Source organism: Pelobates fuscus, chromosome 9 (genome assembly GCF_036172605.1).
Source record: "Pelobates fuscus isolate aPelFus1 chromosome 9, aPelFus1.pri, whole genome shotgun sequence".
Lineage (NCBI taxonomy): Eukaryota > Metazoa > Chordata > Amphibia > Anura > Pelobatidae > Pelobates > Pelobates fuscus.
Window position 1 is genome coordinate 68,300,671 of NC_086325.1, and position 21,682 is coordinate 68,322,352.

Sequence of the window (21,682 nt, forward strand, 5' to 3'; positions counted from 1 at the left end):
TGTCATTATATGTTTTTACTGCTCTAAAACACACACATTTGTGTCTCACAAGTACAACGCTAGCTTTATGGGGTTTTGGAAAGTTACAGGGTTTAATTACCTGGTATTTCTGCCTGGGCTGTCAGGCAGGTCCCTCAATATATAATTAATAAATATATAATTATCTATTAATTCGAAGTTAATTATAGTCAATCTGTCAATCATGCAATCATGTGATCGCGGCTTTATGGATGGTTGAAATTGGCAGGCATGGGTAAGTATCCAGGCACAGGGGAGCACCCGATTGTTAGGCCGGGCTAAAAAAGCCCACTTTTGTAGGAGGGCATAGCATGCCCTTCGTCGTTAAGCGTTTAAAACCTCTACTACCTTTAGCTCAACCATAAAACTTACATGTGAACTGTAAAAGTTCTTATATAAAACCAATTAACTATATGTTATGCTTAATACAGTATAAGCATCAGACATAGGGCATGATGCCATGATGAAGTCCAGGATAAAGGAACATTTATAATCTAGAGCAAATATATTAAATGGTAGGACTCAATCACTATGTAAATTACAGTTATATTTAATGCATATCTGGGGTCACTTGTACCCTGGAACCTGGGGAAGTTGAATGCTTTGCTCTTACACCTAAATAAACCTTAATCATTTAAAGATAAGTGAAACAAAATTAAGATCTTTTTGTTTATATTTTTTTACATTATATTCAAACAATATAAAGGGTTGTGTGAAAGGGGGAGATTTCCATCCAAATATCAAGTCAACAAAAAACAATTTTTGGCCAGAGGCTACATTGAATATTGTCTGTTGCCAGAGGAAACTAAGGGAGTAAAAGGATTTTGTATGGTCTACTGGGAGAGTTATGCAAACACTCTCATATATGGGTGGCTGTAAAGACAGTTTATAAATATACATCACGCATGTGTATGTATGCAAAAAGCAAATACGGTACTTGTTTCGCTTTGCTTGTAATCTTGTAATCAGTTGTATCTTATGGCTCCTCGACATCTGTCAGCCACAGAAGATTTTTTTATGAACACAGAAAGACTAAGTCTATAGAAACACATAAGCACATAGAAACAGACATTCTACAGCAGGGACAATATATTATATTTATATACATTTATATAGCTTTATTTTGTTTACATGGCAATAACATACAATTCATATAAAAAAAATAATACATTTCCTTAAAGCATTTCGAACTTGGAAAGCACTAGGGGATGGGACAATTTTGAGATTTGGTGCAGGGTTTTCCTGAGATTTTTTTCTTCACTTCGTAGGACTCTTTACTGAGACTCATTCAGTTGTCGTCCCGCTGATTGCACAAAAGACATGTAAGGAATTCTGCATCCAGGATGAATGCAAGGAATCTTCCTGAAACATCTGCAAAACGGAAAATCCAGAGGTTAAGCGAGTCTATACGATATTAACCCATTGATATTGTAATTAAAGGGCTGCAAAATGTTTACCTTCAGAGCTGTCCAAGTGAAGCATTTAGAGATACAATACAAAATTATTGACACGTGTAAACCATGTGTTGATCTTACATTATCAATGTTACACAAACTGATAGATATACAAATTTTTCCCCCTTTGCACTAAAACAGCAAAACCCTTTGCTGAAAATGACGCTATTCATATTTTGATTGAATCAGTTTCTAGTCATGTGATATTTAGAGGAACACCCCCAAGTGCCAATTACTCCGGAAGGGTTCTAGGGCACTTGTGACACCATAACCACTATAACGAGCTGTAGTAGTTTATGATGCTAGTGGCGTTCCTTTAAGAATTCTGGTAGAGCAAAAACTTTGTTTTGAAGCAGTAGTAGAACATGTTTTTATGGTCTGAATGTGTTTAAAACAGCTATGAGTAGCTTAGGCATGCCTGACAACCTGCATTACATATTCACCATGAAAAGAGTGGATCAACCAGCTTTTATCTTTGTAGATATCACCTTCTTTATTGATTAATACATTTCCGTAGCTATTATCTATGCTGTATCCATGCACATCAAAATAAAGAATTAAAAAAAAAAAAAAAAAACAGCTATGAGTAGAATAGGAAATCTGCTAAATTTTCTGGCTCTGCAAGAGTTTGTGTTTTGTCTAGCTGAATTGAACCACAAAGCAGACTTAAAACCTTAACCCCTTAAGGACCAAACTTCTGGAATAAAAGGGAATCATGACATATCACACATGTCATGTGTCCTTAAGAGGTTAAAGGGTGTCTGTTCATATCGCAATAGTAATACCTTTATCTGCCTTGGAAAGAGAAAAGTCTAAACTACCATGTTTGGAAACAGTTGTTACCCAGTGTTTTGAATAGGTATTATTAAGCAAATGAGCCATCACTGGATGTTAGTTTGGCCAGAATAAATACATTTACATTATGAAACTTGATCATCAATCAGTGACCGTTGTGTATACCTGGTGGATTGATGTTGCGATTAAGCTGATTAGATATAGAAATCAATATCTGGAAATGTTTTTAGAAGGTGGTATAATAGACAAACAAAATATATTATGAAGTTAAACACCTACCGTTTAGCAGAACTCTTTATAGGTTATGGTGCTAGGAGTACTCTGGTGTTGTCCCACATCATTATGTCAGATTTTGTTTTAGCAAGTTTTGGAAACTTACCTGGGTCCTGCTGGCTGCCTGCACCACATCGGTTCTTCTCCAGCAGGTGAAGATGGATTGCTCTGTAGAACAAAACAGGACCATGCAGGGTCGTGCTCACTAGCTGAGAGAGCTGAGAGCTTCCGCTGAGTGCTCTCCGCTAATGAGCGTGGTCCTGCTCAAAATGTGCTTTGCTCTACAGAAACATCCATCTTTTCCTGCTAGAGAAGATCGAATACAGTGCGGATGCCTGGGAAACCCAGGCAGGTTGTGAAACCATGCTAAAATAGTTTGACATCTTATTGTGGACAGAGCCAAGGTACTCCTGGCACCATAACCACTACAAAAGGCTGCAGTGGTTATGGTGCTCGGAGTATACTTTTAATTATACAATTTAATATTTTGTTATGTTTTACAGATCAGTTTAATGCTATTAAAAAAACAAAACAAAAAAAAACCAATAGATGTCAAGGCACTTTTTACTGTTTACTTAATATTTATCTAAACTTGAATCTTTACTAGCAACTGTAAAAATTCCATAAGCTAGGGTAGAACAAACAGAATTTCAAGGTTGAAATAAGGTTGGGGGATATATCTGGGTCTCAAATGTAGTATAGAAAGACTATAAACTGCATGAGTTTCTCAATTATTTGAAATCAGTGATAGGCATGATGAGCAATACGCAATACAGTAATCTCAGTTTTACTAGGGTTGTCACAGTGTAGGCCAGGGGCGCCCAAAAGGTAGATCCCCCGTTTTTTTTTTGTTTTTTTTAAACTACAGCTTAAATGATGCATTGCCATTCTAAAGTTATGCAAAGCATCATGGGAGTTGCAGTTCTATGACATCTGGGAATCTACCTTTTGGGCACCTGGTGTAGGCTAACCATGACATTGCCATAAAGTATGACAACACAGTAACATTCTCTGCTCAAACAGGTGTTTTGATGCCAGGTAGTTATCTTAATAATACAATGTAAAGTTGTAAAATTTCAAATTCAAACTAGTTAAACTGGAAAAATTATCATTCAGCTATGGTTTTACTTCAGCAACTCTGGCCTTGGGTTTGAAATGTACTTTAGCAAATAACCCAGTACACTATTCAATGTATCTTCTTAGGATAGATCTGCAGCATCAGTTAGAAATCCCTGTGTATAATTTATTAACTAACTGTGTATATCATTCCCCGATTTGCATTCGGACCCTAATTTGCATTCAGTTTTGAATGTTGTTCGGGAAATAAACAGAACTATGACCCTATACTGAATTCAATGCAAATTAATTAAAAGCCTCGGTTATTCAGTGCAAGTAACACATGCAAAATGTTACAAAGCACTAGAAAATAGCACATAAAATACATACAAAACATTCTGCCTACATAGCCAATGAGTCCTGCCCTTGTTCACTACACAAATGTTAAAACATTAATGATCTTTGTTGTATTAAACTCTACACAGCATGTCTCTGCAAATAACAGTGAACAAAAAAGACTGATGCATGATATACAGTCTTTATTATTTCTTGCTATTATTGGCATTGATATAGCATCAACATTATGTTTTCTCTACAATCGTAACGTGGGAACATAAAAGGACATTAGAGATAAACTAATGCAGATGAAGGATATAAGACGTTACTGGTTTAATACACGTAAAGGAACACTCTCGGAACCATGACAACTTCATATCAATCAGGATCCTGGAGGTCTTGAGAACTGTCTTACTTTGATCAATAGTTTAATCTCAGACTTGTGTATACTGCGCTCATCTGCTCTGTCTTCAGTGTGGAAGCCTCAGACTGGTTGGACACTCTCAGACTGTCACTAGTTTCCCATTGAGAAAACTGCAGGAGAAAGGTACACATCTTCTCAATGGAAAGCAATCACCGGCGCCCAGTCCGGAGCTTCCCCATTGAAGCCAAACACTTGGGTGAACAGAGAGAGAACAGACACAGTCTACACTTCTCTTGGGTTCAACCATTGATAACCAGTTTAACCATTAAGGTAAAATGTCTCTCTTGGGACCTCCAGGCACCACAACAACATCACTGAAGCAAGACCAGCAATTTTAACAATGATATAGCAGTAGAAAGAAAAATCTCCAAAATCTTCAAGCCATATGCAGATTTATTGGACCAAAGTGGAAGCAGCAATGTTTCGACCTTCTAAGAGGTTGACAAAGACCTCTTTGTAGATCGACAAAGACCTCTTTACAGATGGAAATGTTGCTGCTCTGCCACTTTGATCCAATAAATCGGTCTGTGGCGTGAAAATTCTGAGTGTTTGGAGATTATTCTTTCTACTGCTATAAATGTAAACTAAGACAAATTCTCCGAGCATAGACAAACAAATATGGACATTGACATTTCAGTTTTAGTTGTCTATTCCAGGCTTCTGATGTTGGGAAATACAGTACTTGCCTGTTCGTGAATAATATCAGACAGCTCTTTCACCATTTCTCTAAAATTGGACTTCAAGCCCTCTTGATATTCAATCTGATCTTCTTTAATCAGTTGCTCATTCATTTCTAGTGCTACACTGCATGCCTGGATAAATTGCCTTCAAAGGAAAAGAAAACACACTTGATCATTTGCTATATAGCAATGTTTACTACACATGGCAATACAGCGAAAACAAGATGTTCATAACTTCATTTTGTGTTTCCATTTCTGTAACATTGGTTAATTGTTTTCCATTTTTAACATAAACAGATGACTCACAATCAGTTTGCATATCAGTGGCTACTACCTCAACATCTGGCAAAACAGCCCATTCCTCGGTCATAGATGATGCACTCAAGACATTGAGAAGTAAACAAATTATTCAAGGTTTTAATTAACTAAATAAGGTTATTTTCATTAACATGTAACAGAAGGTTTAATCAAACTGTTTGATAGTTGATATAACAATGTTTCAATGCCAAAAACTCTGAATCGTCATATGACAACAAACCAGCTTCATTGATAAAAAAAATATAAGACACCTTTAATTATATATGTATATATTTATATATATATATATATATATATATATATATATACACCCTGTTCCAAATTATTATGCAAATTATGTTTCTCATTTACTTAAATAAATGATGTAAATAACAGTCAGCATAATTAAGAGTACAATTCAAATTTTATTGAACAAACCTCCTAATGATTACAGTATTTTTTAAACATAAAACACGTATAATGCACTGTTCCAAATTATTATGCACATTAAGTTTCAAAACCCTTTTCTAGGTTGTAAAGAACTGAAAATTGTCATTTGTTGTGTTTGCAGTATATTTACTGAAATCAAAAGCTATTTCAATCAAACTTATAACAACATTTTAACTTTTTAAACATTTTAACAGGTCACGTTACATTTTAACATAGGACCCCTTATTTGATAGCAGCTTCACAAGTCTTGCATCCATTGAACTTGTGAGTTTTAGTTTCTGCTTGCATTTGTTTGCATGATGTCAGAATAGCCTTCCAGAGCTGCGGTTGGATGTAAACTGCCTCCCACCCTCATAGATCTTTTGCTTGAGCATGCTCCAAAGGTTCTCAATAGAATTGAAGTCAGGGGAGGATGGAGGCCACACCATGACTTTCTCTCCTTTTATCCCCATAGCAGCCATTGATGCAGAGGTATTCTTTGCAGCATGAGATGGTGCATTGTCATGCATGAAGATGGTTTTATTAGGGAAAGCATAGTTCTTCCTTCTGTACCAGGGAAGAAAGTGGTCAGTCAAAAACTCCACATTAGTGATGTCGCGAACGGTGAACCGCCATAGACTTCAATGGGCAAATTTTAAAACCCACAGGGACTTTTTCTGGCCACAATAGTGATGGAAAAGTTGTTTCAAGGGGACTAACACCTGGACTGTGGCATGCCAGAGGGGGATCCATGGCAAAACTCCATGGAAACTCCATGGAAAATTACATAGTTGATGCAGAGTCTGGTTTTAATCCATAAAGGGCATAAATCACCTAACATTCCTAAATTGTTTGGAATAACGTACTTTAAAACATCAGGTATGATGTTGTATCGATCAGGTAGTGTAAGGGTTACGCCCGCTTCACAGTGACAGACCGAACTCCCTGTTTAACGCACCGCAAACAACCGCAAACAGTCCATTTGCACAAGGTTGGATACCAAGATAGCCATGTCCCGTTACTTGTCCTCACTGATGTCATTAAAGGTCTCTCTTCCTCCACCCAGGAAGCGGGAGATGGAAAAAGATGCTTGGTCGATCGTCCTACTTCAAATTTGGGGCACTGTGCGTGCAATCTAATGTGCCACGAGATAGGAGTGGTGTGTTAAGTAGTACTATTCTTATCAGTTTAATCCCTGTTACGTCCCCTATCAGGGGACGTGTATATGGCATCGATTTTAGGAACCGGGAGATGGAAAAAGAGGCTTGGTCGGTCCTCCTACTTCAAATTTGGGGCACTGCGCGTGCAATCTAATGTGTTGCCAGATAGGAGTGGTGTGTTAAGTAGTACTATTCCTATCAGTTTAATCCCTGTTACGTCCCCTATCAGGGGACGTGTATATAAGGCATCGATTTTAGGAAGCGGGAGATGGAAAAAGATGCTTAATCGGTCCTCCTACTTCAAATTTGGGGCACTGCGCGTGCAATCTAATGTGCCACCAGATAGGAGTAGTGTGTTAAGTAGTACTATTCTTATCAGTTTAATCCCTGTTACGTCCCCTATCAGCAGACGTGTATATAAGGCATCGATTTTAGGAAGCGGGAGATGGAAAAAGATGCTTGGATGGTCCTCCTAATTCAAATTTGGAACACTACGCGTGCAATCTAATGTGCTACCAGATAGGAATAGTACTACTTAACACACCACTCCTATCTGGTAGCACATTAGATAGCTATACCATGGAGCCTATTCATATAATGAAAGACTATGGGAAAGACTTTAGCTCCATGGCAATTGTACTGTGTGAATAGGATCTGCGCGCTATTCGGTAGTTTTGTGCGCTCAGATCCCAGCTATCTGGGGATATGTGAAATGTCTGTGTGTTATGGATAAAAAGTAACTTTCTGTATTTTAAAGTGTTTTATGTCTTTCTGTAACCATGTGGTTAATGGAGTCTGCTTCTAGCCCTGGATAATTGGATTACTTTCCTCTTTGTCTCCAGGATAGAGGCCTATGTATGTCTAAACCGGTTTGCCATGCGGCTAGTAAGAGACAAAATATACTTTTAGTAACTTTTGAACCCCTGGTCGGATTCATGCCATTTTTTAATATGTTGTTCCCCTGAATGGATTGATTGTGGATATGGATTTTTATGTGAATGTGATGTATGGTTTTAGAGTTATGAAAGTTGTGTAAAAAGTATATTTTAAACTGTATGCATAATGGGATTATGTGTCACACTAAGGGGAGGGGATGTGTGGGTTGCACCCGTGACACTATTGGTCATTTTATGCCTCACCCTGGGTGTGGCCTGTATGTGTGAGATGGAAATAAAAGCCAGGCTGGATGAGCCAGTCCAGAGTTCCTGTTTTACCCTCAAAGTGAAGTGTCGTCTCATTATTGGGGGAAGGATTTATTGCATGCTGTTCCAGTTGACTGCTAGGAGTGTAAGCCTATTCGTATGGTTCCTATTCAGCAGTCTACAGCATTCCTATGCTGGAGAAGATTCATATGCTGCATCGGTTCGGTGATTGTGGTGTCTGCCAGAGTGCTTGGAGTCCTCAGGAAGCGCTAGGAGCATCCATTAACGGAGGTACCCAGTCGGGGTGCCAGGCGATCCGTTACAGTCGGTCCTCCTACTTCAAATTTGGGGCACTGCGCGTGCAATCTAATGTGCCACCAGATAGGAGTAGTGTGTTAAGGAGTACTATTCTTAACAGTTTAATCCCTGTTACGTCCCCTCTGAGGGGACGTGTATATAAGGCATCGATTTTAGGAAGCGGGAGATGGAAAAAGATGCTTGGTCGGTCCTCCTACTTCAAATTTGGGGCACTGCACGTGCAAACTAATGTGCCACCAGATAGGAGTGGCGTGTTAAGTAGTCCCCTTCATCAGGCCTAGACTTTTTTGACCTAGGCGACTTCTCTTCTCAGTGACAATACCTCTTGCTGCACTGAGGGTCCTTTCTGACAGGACACTTGAAGCGGGACAGGCCAGAAGTTCTATCGCAAATTGGGATAGCTCAGGCCACAGGTCAAGCCTGCACACCCAGTAGTCAAGGGGTTCATCGCTCCCCAGAGTGTCGATATCTGCAGTTAAGGCGAGGTAGTCTGCTACCTGTCAGTCGAGTCGTTCTCTGAGGGTGGACCCTGAAGGGCTGTGGCGATGCGTAGGACTTAAAAAGCTCCCATGTCCTCCATCAACAACACGTCTGTAAAGCATCCTGTCCTTGCCGGCGTGGTCGTGGGAGAAGGAGGATTACTTTCACCTCTTCCCCTGTTAGACTCCCGTTGTGCTGTGACATCACCCTTATACGCTGTGCAAAGCATACTTTTTAATTGATTTTGGAACTGCTGCATCCTTTCCGACTTGCCATAATTCGGTAACATTTCAGGCACTTTCTGCTTATACCGGGGGTCTAGTAGTGTGGACACCCAGTACAGGTCGTTCTCCTTCAGCCTTTTTATACGAGGGTCCCTCAACAGGCACAACAGCATGAAAAACCCCATTTGCACAAGGTTCATGTCCTGTTCCTCGTCCTCAGTGATCTCTCTGAAGGTATGTTCTTCCCCCCAGCCACGTACAACACCACGGGTACCAGGTAGGTGACAACGAGCACCCTGGGATGCCTGTTGTGGTTGGTTTTCCTCCTCCTCCTCAAAGCCACATTCCTCCTCTGACTCCTCTTCCTCACAATCCTCTTCCAGCGTTGCCGCAGGTCCAGCAAGCGATGCTGATAAGGCTGTTTCTGGTGGTGATGATGACCACAACTCTTCCTCTTCACGCTCATCTACGGCCTAATCCAGCACTCTCTGCAGGGCACGCTCCAGGAAGAAAACAAATGGTATGATGTCGCTGATGGTGCCTTCGGTGCGACTGACTAGGTTTGTCACCTCCTCAAAAGGATGCATGAGCCTACAGGCATTGCGCATGAGCGTCCAGTAACGTGGCAAAAAAATTCCCAGCTCCGCAGAGGCTGTCCTAGCACCCCGGTCATACAAATACTCGTTAACGGCTTTTTCTTGTTGGAGCAGGCGGTCGAACATTAGGAGTGTTGAATTCCAACGTGTCGGGCTGTCGCAAATCAAGCGCCTCACTGGCATGATGTTTCGCCACTGGATATCGGAAAAGTGCGCCATGGCCGTGTAGGAACGCCTGAAATGGCCACACACCTTCCTGGCCTGCTTAAAGATGTCCTGTAAGCCTGGGTATTTATGCACAAAGCGTTGTACGATTAGATTACACACATGTACCATTCACGGCACATGCGTCAACTTGCCCAAATGCAATGCCGCCAACAATTTCTTCCGTTGTCACAAACCACTTTGCCGATCTCCAGTTGGTGCGGAGTCAGCCACTGATCCACCTGTGCGTTCAGGGCGGACAGGAGTGCTGGTCCGGTGTGACTCTCTGCTTTCAGGCAAGTCAACCCCAAGACGGCGTGAAACTGCCGTATCCGGGATGTGGAACAGTACCTGGGGAGCTAGGGGGGTGCCGTTGATGTGGAGCAAGATGCAGCAGCAGAAGAGGACTCAGCCGAGGAGGTTATGGAAGAGGATGGAGTAGGAGGAGTAGAGGAGGTGGCAGCAGGCCTGCCTGCAAGTCGTGGCGAGTCACCAACTCCTCTGCAGAGCCACGCATTCCATGCTTGGCAGCCGTCAGCAGGTTTACCCAATGCACAGTGTAGGTGATATACCTGCCCTGACCATGATTTGCAGGACAGATATCAGTGGTCAGATGGACCCTTGCCCCAACACTGTGTGCAGGACATGCCATTACATCCTTTTGCACAATCGAGTACAGGTTGGGGATTGCCTTTTGTGAAAATAAATTTCGGCCGGGTACCTTCCACTGCGGTGTCCCAATAGCTAAAAATTTTTTGAACACCTCAGACTCCACCAGCTTGTATGGTTAAAGCTGGTGGGCTAAAAGTTTAGTCAAGCCAGCTGTCAGACGCTGGGCAAGGGGGTGACTTTGTGACATTGGCTTCTTACGCTCAAACATGTCCTTGACAGACACCTGACTTTGGGCAGATGAGCAGGAACTGAGGGAAGGATGGTTGAGAGGGGGCAAGGAGGACAGCAGTGGTTTACATGGCTAAAGATGCTGGACCAGGAGGAGGATGGCGGCTTTGAGTTTGTGTGCTGCTTTTACTCATGTATTGATCCCATAGGCGTTTGTGATGTGGGATCATGTGCCTACGCAAAGCAGTTGTACCTAGGTGGGTGTTGGACTTCCCACAACTCAGTTTCTTTTGGCACAGGTTGCAAATGGTATCGCTGTTGTCAGAGGCAGACACACAAAAAAAATGCCACACTGCTGAGCTCTGCAATGACGGCATTCTGGTGGTGGCAACAGCATGCGTTGATTGGCGTGCTGTCTGGCTGACCCCGGGTGCCGATGCATGCTGTCTGACCTGTGCCACTAGCTCCCTGCGACGACCTCCCCTTGCTTCCAACTCGTCTCCTCCTCCTCCTCTCTGTCTCCCCATCTGAACTTTCCCCCTGTTCTTCTTCTCTTCTAGAGGGCTCCCACGTGACATCCACGGACGCATCGTCATCATCAACCGCTTCACTTGTATCTGACAACTGAGCAAAGGAAGCAGCAGCGGGTACAACATCATCATCATCACACCGTACATGTGTAATGCTGCCTGACTGAGACATATCCCTGTTATCTACATTCTCTGGCAATAATGGTTGCACATCACTCATTTCTTCCAACTGATGTGTAAATAACTCCTCTGACAGATCAAGTGAAGTGGCTGTGGTGCTAGTGTTGGTGGTGGTGGCAGGCGGGCGAGTGGTAACTTGAGAGGTGCCCGAAGCTAAGCTGGAGGAGGATGGTGCGTCAAGGTTCTGAGCGGAAGCTGTAGAAGATTGGGTGTCCTGTGTTAGCCAGTCAACTATGTCCTCAGAACTTTTCAAGTTCAGGGTACGTGGCCTCTGAACACTGGGCATTATTCTAGGGCCAAAGGGAATCACAGCACCACAACCACAACGGCCCCTGCGGGGTGGCCTGCCTCTGCCTGTCATTTTTTTTTTCGATTAGTGGTACTATGCATACAAGCTACTGTGACAACAGATATGAGTGGCACTGGTGTGACACTGTGCCCTGGAAGGCTCTGAAACGCACACTCGTGAAGGAAACTGACTGCTAGTACATTACAGTAGAAATGGAAAAATGAATCCAGGCACTCCAAATGAATTCCAAGAAAAAGGCAATTTATTGGAACCAGCAGCTACAAAGCGACGTTTCAACCCCTAAGGGTCTTTATCAACCCCCTTAGGGGTTGAACCGTCGCTTTGTAGCTGCTGGTTCCAATAAATTGCCTTTTTCTTGGAATTCATTTGGAGTGCCTGGATTCATTTTTCCATTTCTACTATTATATTTGGTCCATTTGGGTACTGGGACATATCCAGTAAAGCACCCTGGATTCCTTGGCAAGGAGTGGAGTGCACTTCCATCAATTTTCTGCTATTATATTACAGTCCAAAAAGTTTAGTTTTTTTTAAATGCAAGCTATTGGGACACCAGTGAGTGAGTGGTGGCACTGGGCAGGCCCTGAAACGCACACTAGTGAAGGAAACTGACTGCTATTATATTACAGTCAAAAAAGTTTAGTTTTTTTTAAATGCAAGCTATTGGGACACCAGTGAGTGAGTGGTGGCACTGGGCAAGTGGGCACAGTATACGCTGTGAGCCTAACACACACGCCGGCAGACAACTAACTGCTATTCAATCTATTACAGTCAAAATTTTATTTTTTTAAATGTACACTACTGTCACACCAGATATGAGTTGCACTGGTGTGACACTGTGCCCTGGCAGGCCCTGAAACGCACGCTAGTGAAGGAAACTGACTGCTATTATATTACAGTCCAAAAAGTATTTTTTTGTTAAATGCAAGCAGTGGCGTACACATGACCCATGGGGCCCCGGTGCGAAAATTGATCCGTGGGCCCCCCCCCCCTCGCGCTTACTCTGCGCGGGCCGGGGCAGCAACACATGGCGGCGGGCACCTGGTCGCAGGGGTTGCGACCGCGGTATGTACGCCACTGCATGCAGATGCGCACACACACTTAACCCCTTAAGGACACATGACGTGTGTGACACGTCATGATTCCCTTTTATTCCAGAAGTTTGGTCCTTAAGGGGTTAAAGGATCACTACAGACACCCAGATCACATCAGCTCAATGAAGTGGTCTGGGTGTCAGGTCCCTCTAGTTTTAACCCTGCAGCTGAAAGCATAGCAGTTTCAGAGAAACTGTTATGTTTCACTGAGGGTTAATCCAGCCTCTAGTGGCTGTCTCACTGACAGCCGCTAGAGGCGCTTCCGCCATTTTAAGACACTGAACGTCCATAGGAAAGCATTGAGTAATGCTTTCCTATGGGCGGTTTGAATGCGTGCGCGGCTCTTGCCGTGCATGCGCATTCGGAGCTGAGAGGCGGAGGGATCCCCAGCGCCATGGGAGTCCGGCGCTGGAGAAAGGTAAGTGCTGAAGACACACACACACACACACACACTCTCACGAACAAATGCATACACACATTTACTGATAAAGACACACTCACTAACAGACATACATACACACTCACTTACAAAACATACACTCTCACTGACAAACACACACTCACTAACAGACTCACTAACACACACACACACACACACACACACACACACACTCACACACACACACACTCACACACACACACACTCACACACACACACACTCACACACACACTCACACACACACTCACACTTACACTCACACACACTTTTTTTTTTATTTAATCCCCCCAGCCTCCTTACCTTTTGGAGTGCTGAGGGGATTCCCTGGGGTCCAGTGGAGCTGCCTTGACCGCCTAAAGAGTAATCCGACTAAAAAGAGTGTACCTGTAACCATTGATAACAAACATCTTGAGCAATCCCAATCCTATGTACTCAAACAGTTTACCTAGCTTTTTTAATAAGCACTTGCAGCAGTCCTTTATAAGATGAATTGGTAATTGTTGATTTAAAATCAAAACAGTAGAATTGTTATGTACTGTAATAGAAATGTGTGTTTAACTTACACTTTGTTTTGAGTCTGAGTAAAATTAGCTTGGTTTTACGAGGCATTATCCAATGTCAAATTCTTGGGAACAGACATAATTTAATGTGTTGCTTGATAAAGAGATAAAATTACTATTGCTCGTTGATAAATCGAATATAACAACATGAAGACTTATTTCTATCATAAAATACATGTGCATATTTTAGTCAGATGACCTCAGGAGTAGTGATGTACCGAACTGTTCGCCGGCGAATAGTTCCTGGCGAACATAGCGTGTTCGCGCTCGCCACGGCGGGCGAACACATGCGCGGTTTGATCCGCCCCCTATCTGTCATCAGTGAGTAAACGTTGACCCTGTGCCTCACAGTCAGCAGACACATTCCAGCCAATCAGCAGCAGACCCTCCCTTCCAGACCCTCCCACCTCCTGGACAGCATCCATTTTAGATTAATTCTGAAGCTGCATTCTTAGATAGAGGAGGGACAGTGTAGCTGCTGCTCATTTGATAGGGAAATGTATAGCTAGGCTAGTGTATTCAGTGTCCACTACAGTCCTGAAGGACTCATCTGATCTCTGCTGTAAGAACAGCACCCGAAAAAGCCCTTTTTAGGGCTAGAACATCAGTCTGCTTTTTTTTCCTGTGTAATCTTATTGCAGTTGCCTGCTTGCCAGCTTCTGTGTCAGGCTCACAGTGGATAATGTGCCCACTTGCCCAGTGCCAACACTCATATCTGGTGTCACAATAGCTTGCATTTAAAAACAACAAAAACATTTCACTGTAATAGATTGAATAGCAGTCTGCAAGCGTCTGTGTGTCAGGCCTACAGCGTGTACTCTGCCAACCTCTGCCAGTGCACAGTGCCACTCATATCTGGTGTCACAATAGCGTGCATTTAAAAACCCAAAACCTTTTTTTTCACTGTAATAGATTGAATAACAGTTAGTTGTCTGCAAGCGTATGTGTGTCAGGCCAACAGCGTGTACTCTGCCAACCTCTGCCAGTGCACAGTGACACTCATATCTGGTGTCACAATAGCGTGCATTTAAAACCCCAAAACTTTTTTCACTGTTATAGATTGAATAGCAGTTAGTTGTCTTCAAGCAGGTGTCAGGCCTACAGCGTGTACTCTGCCAACCTCTGCCAGTGCACAGTGCCACTCATATCTGGTGTCACAATAGCGTGCATTTAAAAACCCAAAACCTTTTTTTTCACTGTAATAGATTGAATAACAGTTAGTTGTCTGCAAGCGTATGTGTGTCAGGCCAACAGCGTGTACTCTGCCAACCTCTGCCAGTGCACAGTGACACTCATATCTGGTGTCACAATAGCGTGCATTTAAAACCCCAAAACTTTTTTCACTGTTATAGATTGAATAGCAGTTAGTTGTCTTCAAGCAGGTGTCAGGCCTACAGCGTGTACTCTGCCAACCTCTGCCAGTGCACATTGCCACTCATATCTGGTGTCACAATAGCGTGCATTTAAAACCAAAAAACTTTTTTCACTGTTATAGATTGAATAGCAGTTACTTGTCTTCCAGCGGGTGTGTCAGGCCTACAGCGTGTTCTCTGCCAACCTCTGCCAGTGCACATTGCCACTCATATCTGGTGTCACAATAGCGTGCATTTAAAACCAAAAAACTTTTTTCACTGTTATAGATTGAATAGCAGTACGTTGTCTTCAAGCGGGTGTGTCAGGCCTACAGCGTGTACTCTGCCAACCTCTGCCACTGCACAGTGCCACTCATATCTGGTCTCATAGTAGCTTGCATGCATAGTACCTCTAATCCCCCCAAAAAACGACAGGCAGAGGAAGGCCACCCCGCAGGGGCCGTCGTGGTCGTGGTGCTGTGATTCCCTTTTGCCCTAGAATAATGTCCAATTTTCAGAGGCCACGTACCCTGAACTTGAAAAGTTCCAAGGACATACTTGACTGGCTAACACAGGACACCCAATCTTCTACAGCTTCCGCTCGGAACCTTGACGCAACATCCTCCTCCAGATTAGCTTCGGGCACCTCTCAAGATACCACTCACCCGCCTGCCGCCACCACCAACACTAGCACCACAGCCGCTTCACTTTATCTGTCAGAGGAGTTATTTACACATCCTTGGAAGAAATGAGTGATGCGCAACCATTATTGAAAGAGAATGTAGATAACAGGTATATGTCTCAGTCTGGCAGCATTACACACATGGACGTATGGTGTGATGATGATGATGTTGTACCCACTGCTGCTTCCTTTGCTGAGTTGTCAGATACAAGTGAAGCGGTTGATGATGACGATGCGTCCATGGATGTCACGTGGGTGCCCGCTCGGCAAGAAGAAGAACAGGGCGAAAGTTCAGATGGGGAGACAGAGAGGAGGAGGAGACGAGTTGGAAGCAGAGAGAGGTCGTCGCAAGGAGCTAGTGGCACAGTCAGACAGCATGCATCGGCACCCGGGGTCAGCCCGACAGCACGCCAATCAACGCATGCTGTGTCCACCACCAGAATGCCATCATTGCAGAGCTCAGCAGTGTGGCATTTTTTTTGTGTGTCTGCTTCTGACAACAGCGATGCCATTTGCAACCTGTGCAAAAGAAACTGAGTTGTGGGAAGTCCAACACCCACCTAGGTACAACTGCTTTGCGTAGGCACATGATCGCACATCACAAACGCCTATGGGATCAACACATGAGTACAAGCAGCACACAAACTCAAATCCGCCATCCTCCTCCTGGTCTAGCATCTTCAGCCACGTCAACCACTGTTGTCCTCCTTGCCCCCTCTCAACCATCCTTCCCTCAGTTCCTGCTCATCTGCCCAAAGTCAGGTGTCTGTCAAGGACATGTTTGAGCGTAAGAAGCCAATGTCAGAAAGTCACCTCCTTGCCCAGCATCTGACAGCTGGCTTGTCTGAATTAGCCCGCCAGGTTTTACCATACAAGCTGGTGGAGTCTGAGGCGTTCAAAAAATGTGTAGCTATTGGGACACCGCAGTGGAAGGTACCCGGCCGAAATTTCTTTTCACAAAAGGCAATCCCTAACCTGTACTCGATCTTGCAAAAGGAAGCAATGGCATGTCTGGCACACAGTTTTGGCAAGGGTCCATCTGACCACTGATACCTGGTCTGCAAAGCATGGTCAGGGCATGTATATCACCTACACTGCGCATTGGGTAAACCTGCTGATGGCTGCCAAGCATGGAATGCGTGGCTCTGCAGAGGAGTTGGTGACACCGCTACGACTTGCAGGCAGGCCTGCTGCCACCTCCTCTACTCCTCCTACTCCATCCTCTTCCATAACCTCCTCGGCTGAGTCCTCTTCTGGTGCTGCGTCTTGCTCCACATCATCGGCACCCCCCCAGCTCCCCAGGTACTATTCCACTTCCCGGATACTGCAGTGTCACGCCGTATTGGGTTTGACTTGCTTGAAAGCAGAGAGCCACAAGCACTCCTGTCTGCCCTGAACGCACAGGTGGAAAAGTGGCTGACTCCGCAGCAACTGGATATCGGCAAAGTGGTTTGTGACAACGGAACAAATTTGTTGGCGGCATTGAAGTTGGGCAAGTTGACACATGTGCCGTGCATGGCACATGTGTGTAATCTGATCGTACAACGCTTTGTGCATAAGTACACAGGCTTACAGGACGTCCTGAAGCAGGCCAGGAAGGTGTGTGGCAATTTCAGGCGTTCCTACACGACCATGGCGCACTTTGCAGATATCCAGCGGCGAAACAACATGCCAGTGAGGCGCTTGATTTGCGACAGCCCGACACGTTGGAATTCAACATTCCTAATGTTCGACCGCCTGCTCCAACAAGAAAAAGACGTTAATGAATATTTGTATGACAGGGGTGCTAGGACAGCCTCTAGGGAGCTGGGAATTTTTTTGCCACGTTACTGGATGCTCATGCGCAATGCCTGTAGGCTCATACGTCCTTTTGAGGAGGTGACAAACCTAGTCAGTCGCACCGAAGGCACCATCAGCGACATCATACCATTTGTTTTCTTCCTGGAGCGTGCCCTGCGAAGAGTGCTGTATCAGGCCGTAGATGAGCGTGAAGAGGAAGAGGAAGAGTTGTGGTCACCATCACCACCAGAAACAGCCTTATCAGCATCGCTTGCTGGACCTGCGGCAACGCTGGAAGAGGATTGTGAGGAAGAGGAGTCAGAGGAGGAATGTGGCTTTGAGGAGGAGGAGGAAGACCAACCACAACAGGCATCCCAGGGTGCTCGTTGTCACCTATCTGTTACCCGTGGTGTTGTATGTGGCTGGGGGGAAGAACATACCTTCATTGAGATCACTGTGGAGGAGGAACGGGAAATGAGTAGCTCGGCATCCAACCTTGTGCAAATGGTGTCTTTCATGCTGTCGTGCCTGTTGAGGGACCCTCGTATAAAAAGGCTGAAGGAGAATGACCTGTACTGGGTTTCCATGCTACTAGACCCCCGGTATAAGCAGAAAGTGGCTGAAATGTTACCAAATTACAACAAGTCGGAAAGGATGCAGCATTTGCAAAATAAATTAAAAAGTATGCTTTACACAGCGTATAAGGGTGATGTCACAGCACAATGGGAATCTAACAGGGGGAAGAGGTGAAAGTAATCCTCCTCCTCCCACGACCACGCTGGCAAGGACAGGACACTTTAAAGACGTGTTGTTGATGGAGGACATGCTGAGCTTTTTAAGTGCTATGCATCGCCACAGCCCTTCGTGATCCACCCTCAGAGAACGACTCAACCGACAGGTAGCAGACTACCTCGCCTTAACTGCAGATATCGAAACTCTGAGGAGCGATGAACCTCTTGACTACTGGATGTGCAGGCTAGACCTGTGGCCTGAGCTATCCCAATTTGCGATAGAACTTCTGGCCTGCCCCGCTTCAAGTGTCCTGTCAGAAAGGACCTTCAGTGCAGCAGGAGGTATTGTCACTGAGAAGAGAAGTCGCCTAGGTCAAAAAAGTCTAGATTACCTCACCTTTATTAAGATGAATGAGGGATGGATCCCAAAGGGACTGACAGTGGGCGATACATTCGACTAAAAAAGGCCTGATGAGATGAGCTGCCTTGGGCTAAAAATGGTGACCCTATGTAGGAGGAACAGTCCCTATTCTGCTCTGTGTCAGTGTGTATCAGGGTCTCTGAGGACAGGTGTCAATCAATATCTGCCAAGTGACCCTATGTAGGAGGAACAGTCCCTATTCTGCTCTGTGTCAGTGTGTATCAGGGTCCCTGAGGACAGGTGTCAATCCATATCTGCCAAGTGACCCTATGTAGGGGGGACATTCCCTATTCTGCTCTGTGTCAGTGTGTATCAGGGTCTCTGAGGACAGGTGTCAATCCATATGTCAGGTGTCAATCCATATCCATTGTGATTTAGGAATGTTAGGTGATTTATGCCCTTTATGGATTAAAACCAGACTCTGCATCAACTGTGTAATTCTCCATGGGAGTTTTGCCATGGATCCCCCTCCGGCATGTCACAGTCGGGGTGTTAGTCCCCTTGAAACAACTTTTCCATCACTATTGTGGCCAGAAAGAGTCCCTGTGGGTTTTAAAATTCGCCTGCCCATTGAAATTTATAGCGGTTCGCCAACGTTTGCGGAAGTTCGCGTTTCGCCATTCACGAACCGAAAATTTTATGTTCGCGACATCACGAACGGTGATCACTAACTGCCTGACTCGAACACCTCAAATACTTAATTCATACTAGTGGGGATGGAAAACAGTCTATGGGCAGCAAGCACTGTATAACCAACCAATAAACACATAATGCATTGTCAAAATGTATAATGTTTTATTATATATTTTAGAGTAATTATGTTTTTATACTTAATTTTATGTTTAATTATGTATGGTTTTTATACATACATTTTGACAATATTCCCTCTATATCTCTTCCCTTCAGAGCAGTTTCTTTGTTGTTAATACTATTGATGCTTTTGCACATTATTAATTATAAAGATTTACTAAGGACTGGCATTTAGCTTTATCGGACTTTCCAAAATGGCACCCACAACAATTCCGGCTGACGGCGCCCGAATGACGTCATGACGCAAGACACGCAAATTTGACGTCGGACGACGGAAAGTGACGAAACCGGAAACAATAGGACACGGAAGTCCTAAGAAAGGGTGACAATTTTGGATATATAAACAAGAATAACGGAGATGAACAGAAAGCACCACTTGAAGAAGGCTTTACTGCCGAAACGCGTCGTGGCAATTTTAAGGACATTATTCTGTATTTGGTTTTTAATTTGATTTCTTATTTTAATTTGGAATAATAAATATGTTTTTTTATTTGATCCTGCATCTTGGATTAGTTGTGCAGACCACATCCAAGGAGGATTCCAGACCACTACAGAAGTCCTGCTTTATGAGTTCTATCTCCGTTACCTGTTCATAGTTTAAGTCAGTTTTTATAAGTGACTCAAGAAAATGTGAGTCTGACCAGTCACACAAGGGTTTTAACAATTGCTCATAACAGTATTACCCTATGTTTTCTTTGTGTCTTGGTTTTTTAGATGAATGTCCAAGACAGTATTGGTAAAAATATATTTCTCTAATTGTTTGAGTGCTCTCACCACCACTTTTATCTTGCACTTTATATACAGCTAAAGTGATTTCTAACTATATTAGATATAAATAAATGGTATTAGTTTGCATATAAAATGAAGACCCTTTCATTTATGGTAAAAATGTTTGTTACTTATTATGTAAAAGCATTATAAGGGCTTTAGAATGAGACTTTTAGAGTAATTTACTAACGTGAGAATTCAAAGTGAATTTCAAATGTAAGTTAAAAAAAAAAATTCCAATTCAGCTATGCAACATCATCACTTTAGTTAATAGTCCTGTAGAGCTGTTTGTTGGTTTTTGTGATGTTTAACATTACATAAATTATTTCCCCACCAATGTGATGATGTCATCACAGATGACATAACGAGTTTAATTTGATACAATGTAAACCATGTCTAAAAAGTATATACTCTTAAAATATGGTGCTGGTATCTGGAAGTAATTTTTAACCTTATTCCACGCACGCATTAAAAGCCTCACATTCCCTCAACAACTCTAGCTGCATTGGCAGTCTCAACAATCTCTAATATACTTGCTCAATCAGAAAAGGCTTTAATGAGTTCTATCGTTAGCAGAGAATTAGGAAAATTAACAAGCTGTTTTTATATTCAAAAGAAACACAGGGTACCTAAGTAGCTATATGGTTTTCCTGGTTGGACTTCTTGCAATCACTTGACTTTGTTATTATATGGAAAAATATTTGGGTCAAACCTACAGACCACTTAGCTCCCAATTACTACTTTATTATCCGTTCTATTCCATTCCACCAAGTTTATTTGTATACCACTTAAATTTTTGTTCTGTTCGGTTTATACTTTCTGTTACTTACATTTTGAATAAAGGCATGGGATCGTGATTAATAAAATTGCCTAAACAGTGTTTTTTACATTATGTTTTCACTAGTAACCTTTTTACACTATAATTTTTATGACGGCAAGCTTACTGATAAAGTTGATTATGTTAGTTAATCTGTTTTATTCTATACCATTAGCTCTACATTACTTTGGTTTATTACTCATTGTACTGTGTAGAAAAGGAAAAATATATAATTTTGTTTACATAGAAAATGCTTCTACATTTTGGATGCCCCATAAAGTAAATATAATGAATTTAATATTTTTAGTCATGTTGGCTATATTTACTTTATGGAGCACATATATTCTATGGGCACTCCAAAAACTTGCAAAGGGGTTTATTTGCTAAACCTGAATTTGTGAAAATTAGACTAGGGAATTGTCGTTTTTTTTTTTTTTTTACCAAAACTGTGAACTGACAAGCGTTACTCTGGTTGCATTCTGACA

The 21,682-nt window shown here is 43.0% G+C and overlaps 1 protein-coding gene across 1 annotated transcript in view; it reads right to left on the reverse strand.

Moving 5' to 3' along the window:
- Positions 1-1,132: 1,132 nt before the first annotated feature.
- Positions 1,133-21,682, reverse strand: part of DOCK11 (dedicator of cytokinesis 11) — a 293,614-nt gene continuing 273,064 nt past the window's right edge. Inside the window, exons 53-54 of the mRNA XM_063432045.1 lie at positions 5,043-5,181; positions 1,133-1,389 (exon numbers count right to left, since the gene is read on the reverse strand). Coding sequence (XP_063288115.1) covers positions 1,303-1,389; positions 5,043-5,181 — 226 coding nt within the window. The 3' untranslated portion in view covers positions 1,133-1,302. The remainder of the gene's footprint in view (positions 1,390-5,042; positions 5,182-21,682) is intronic.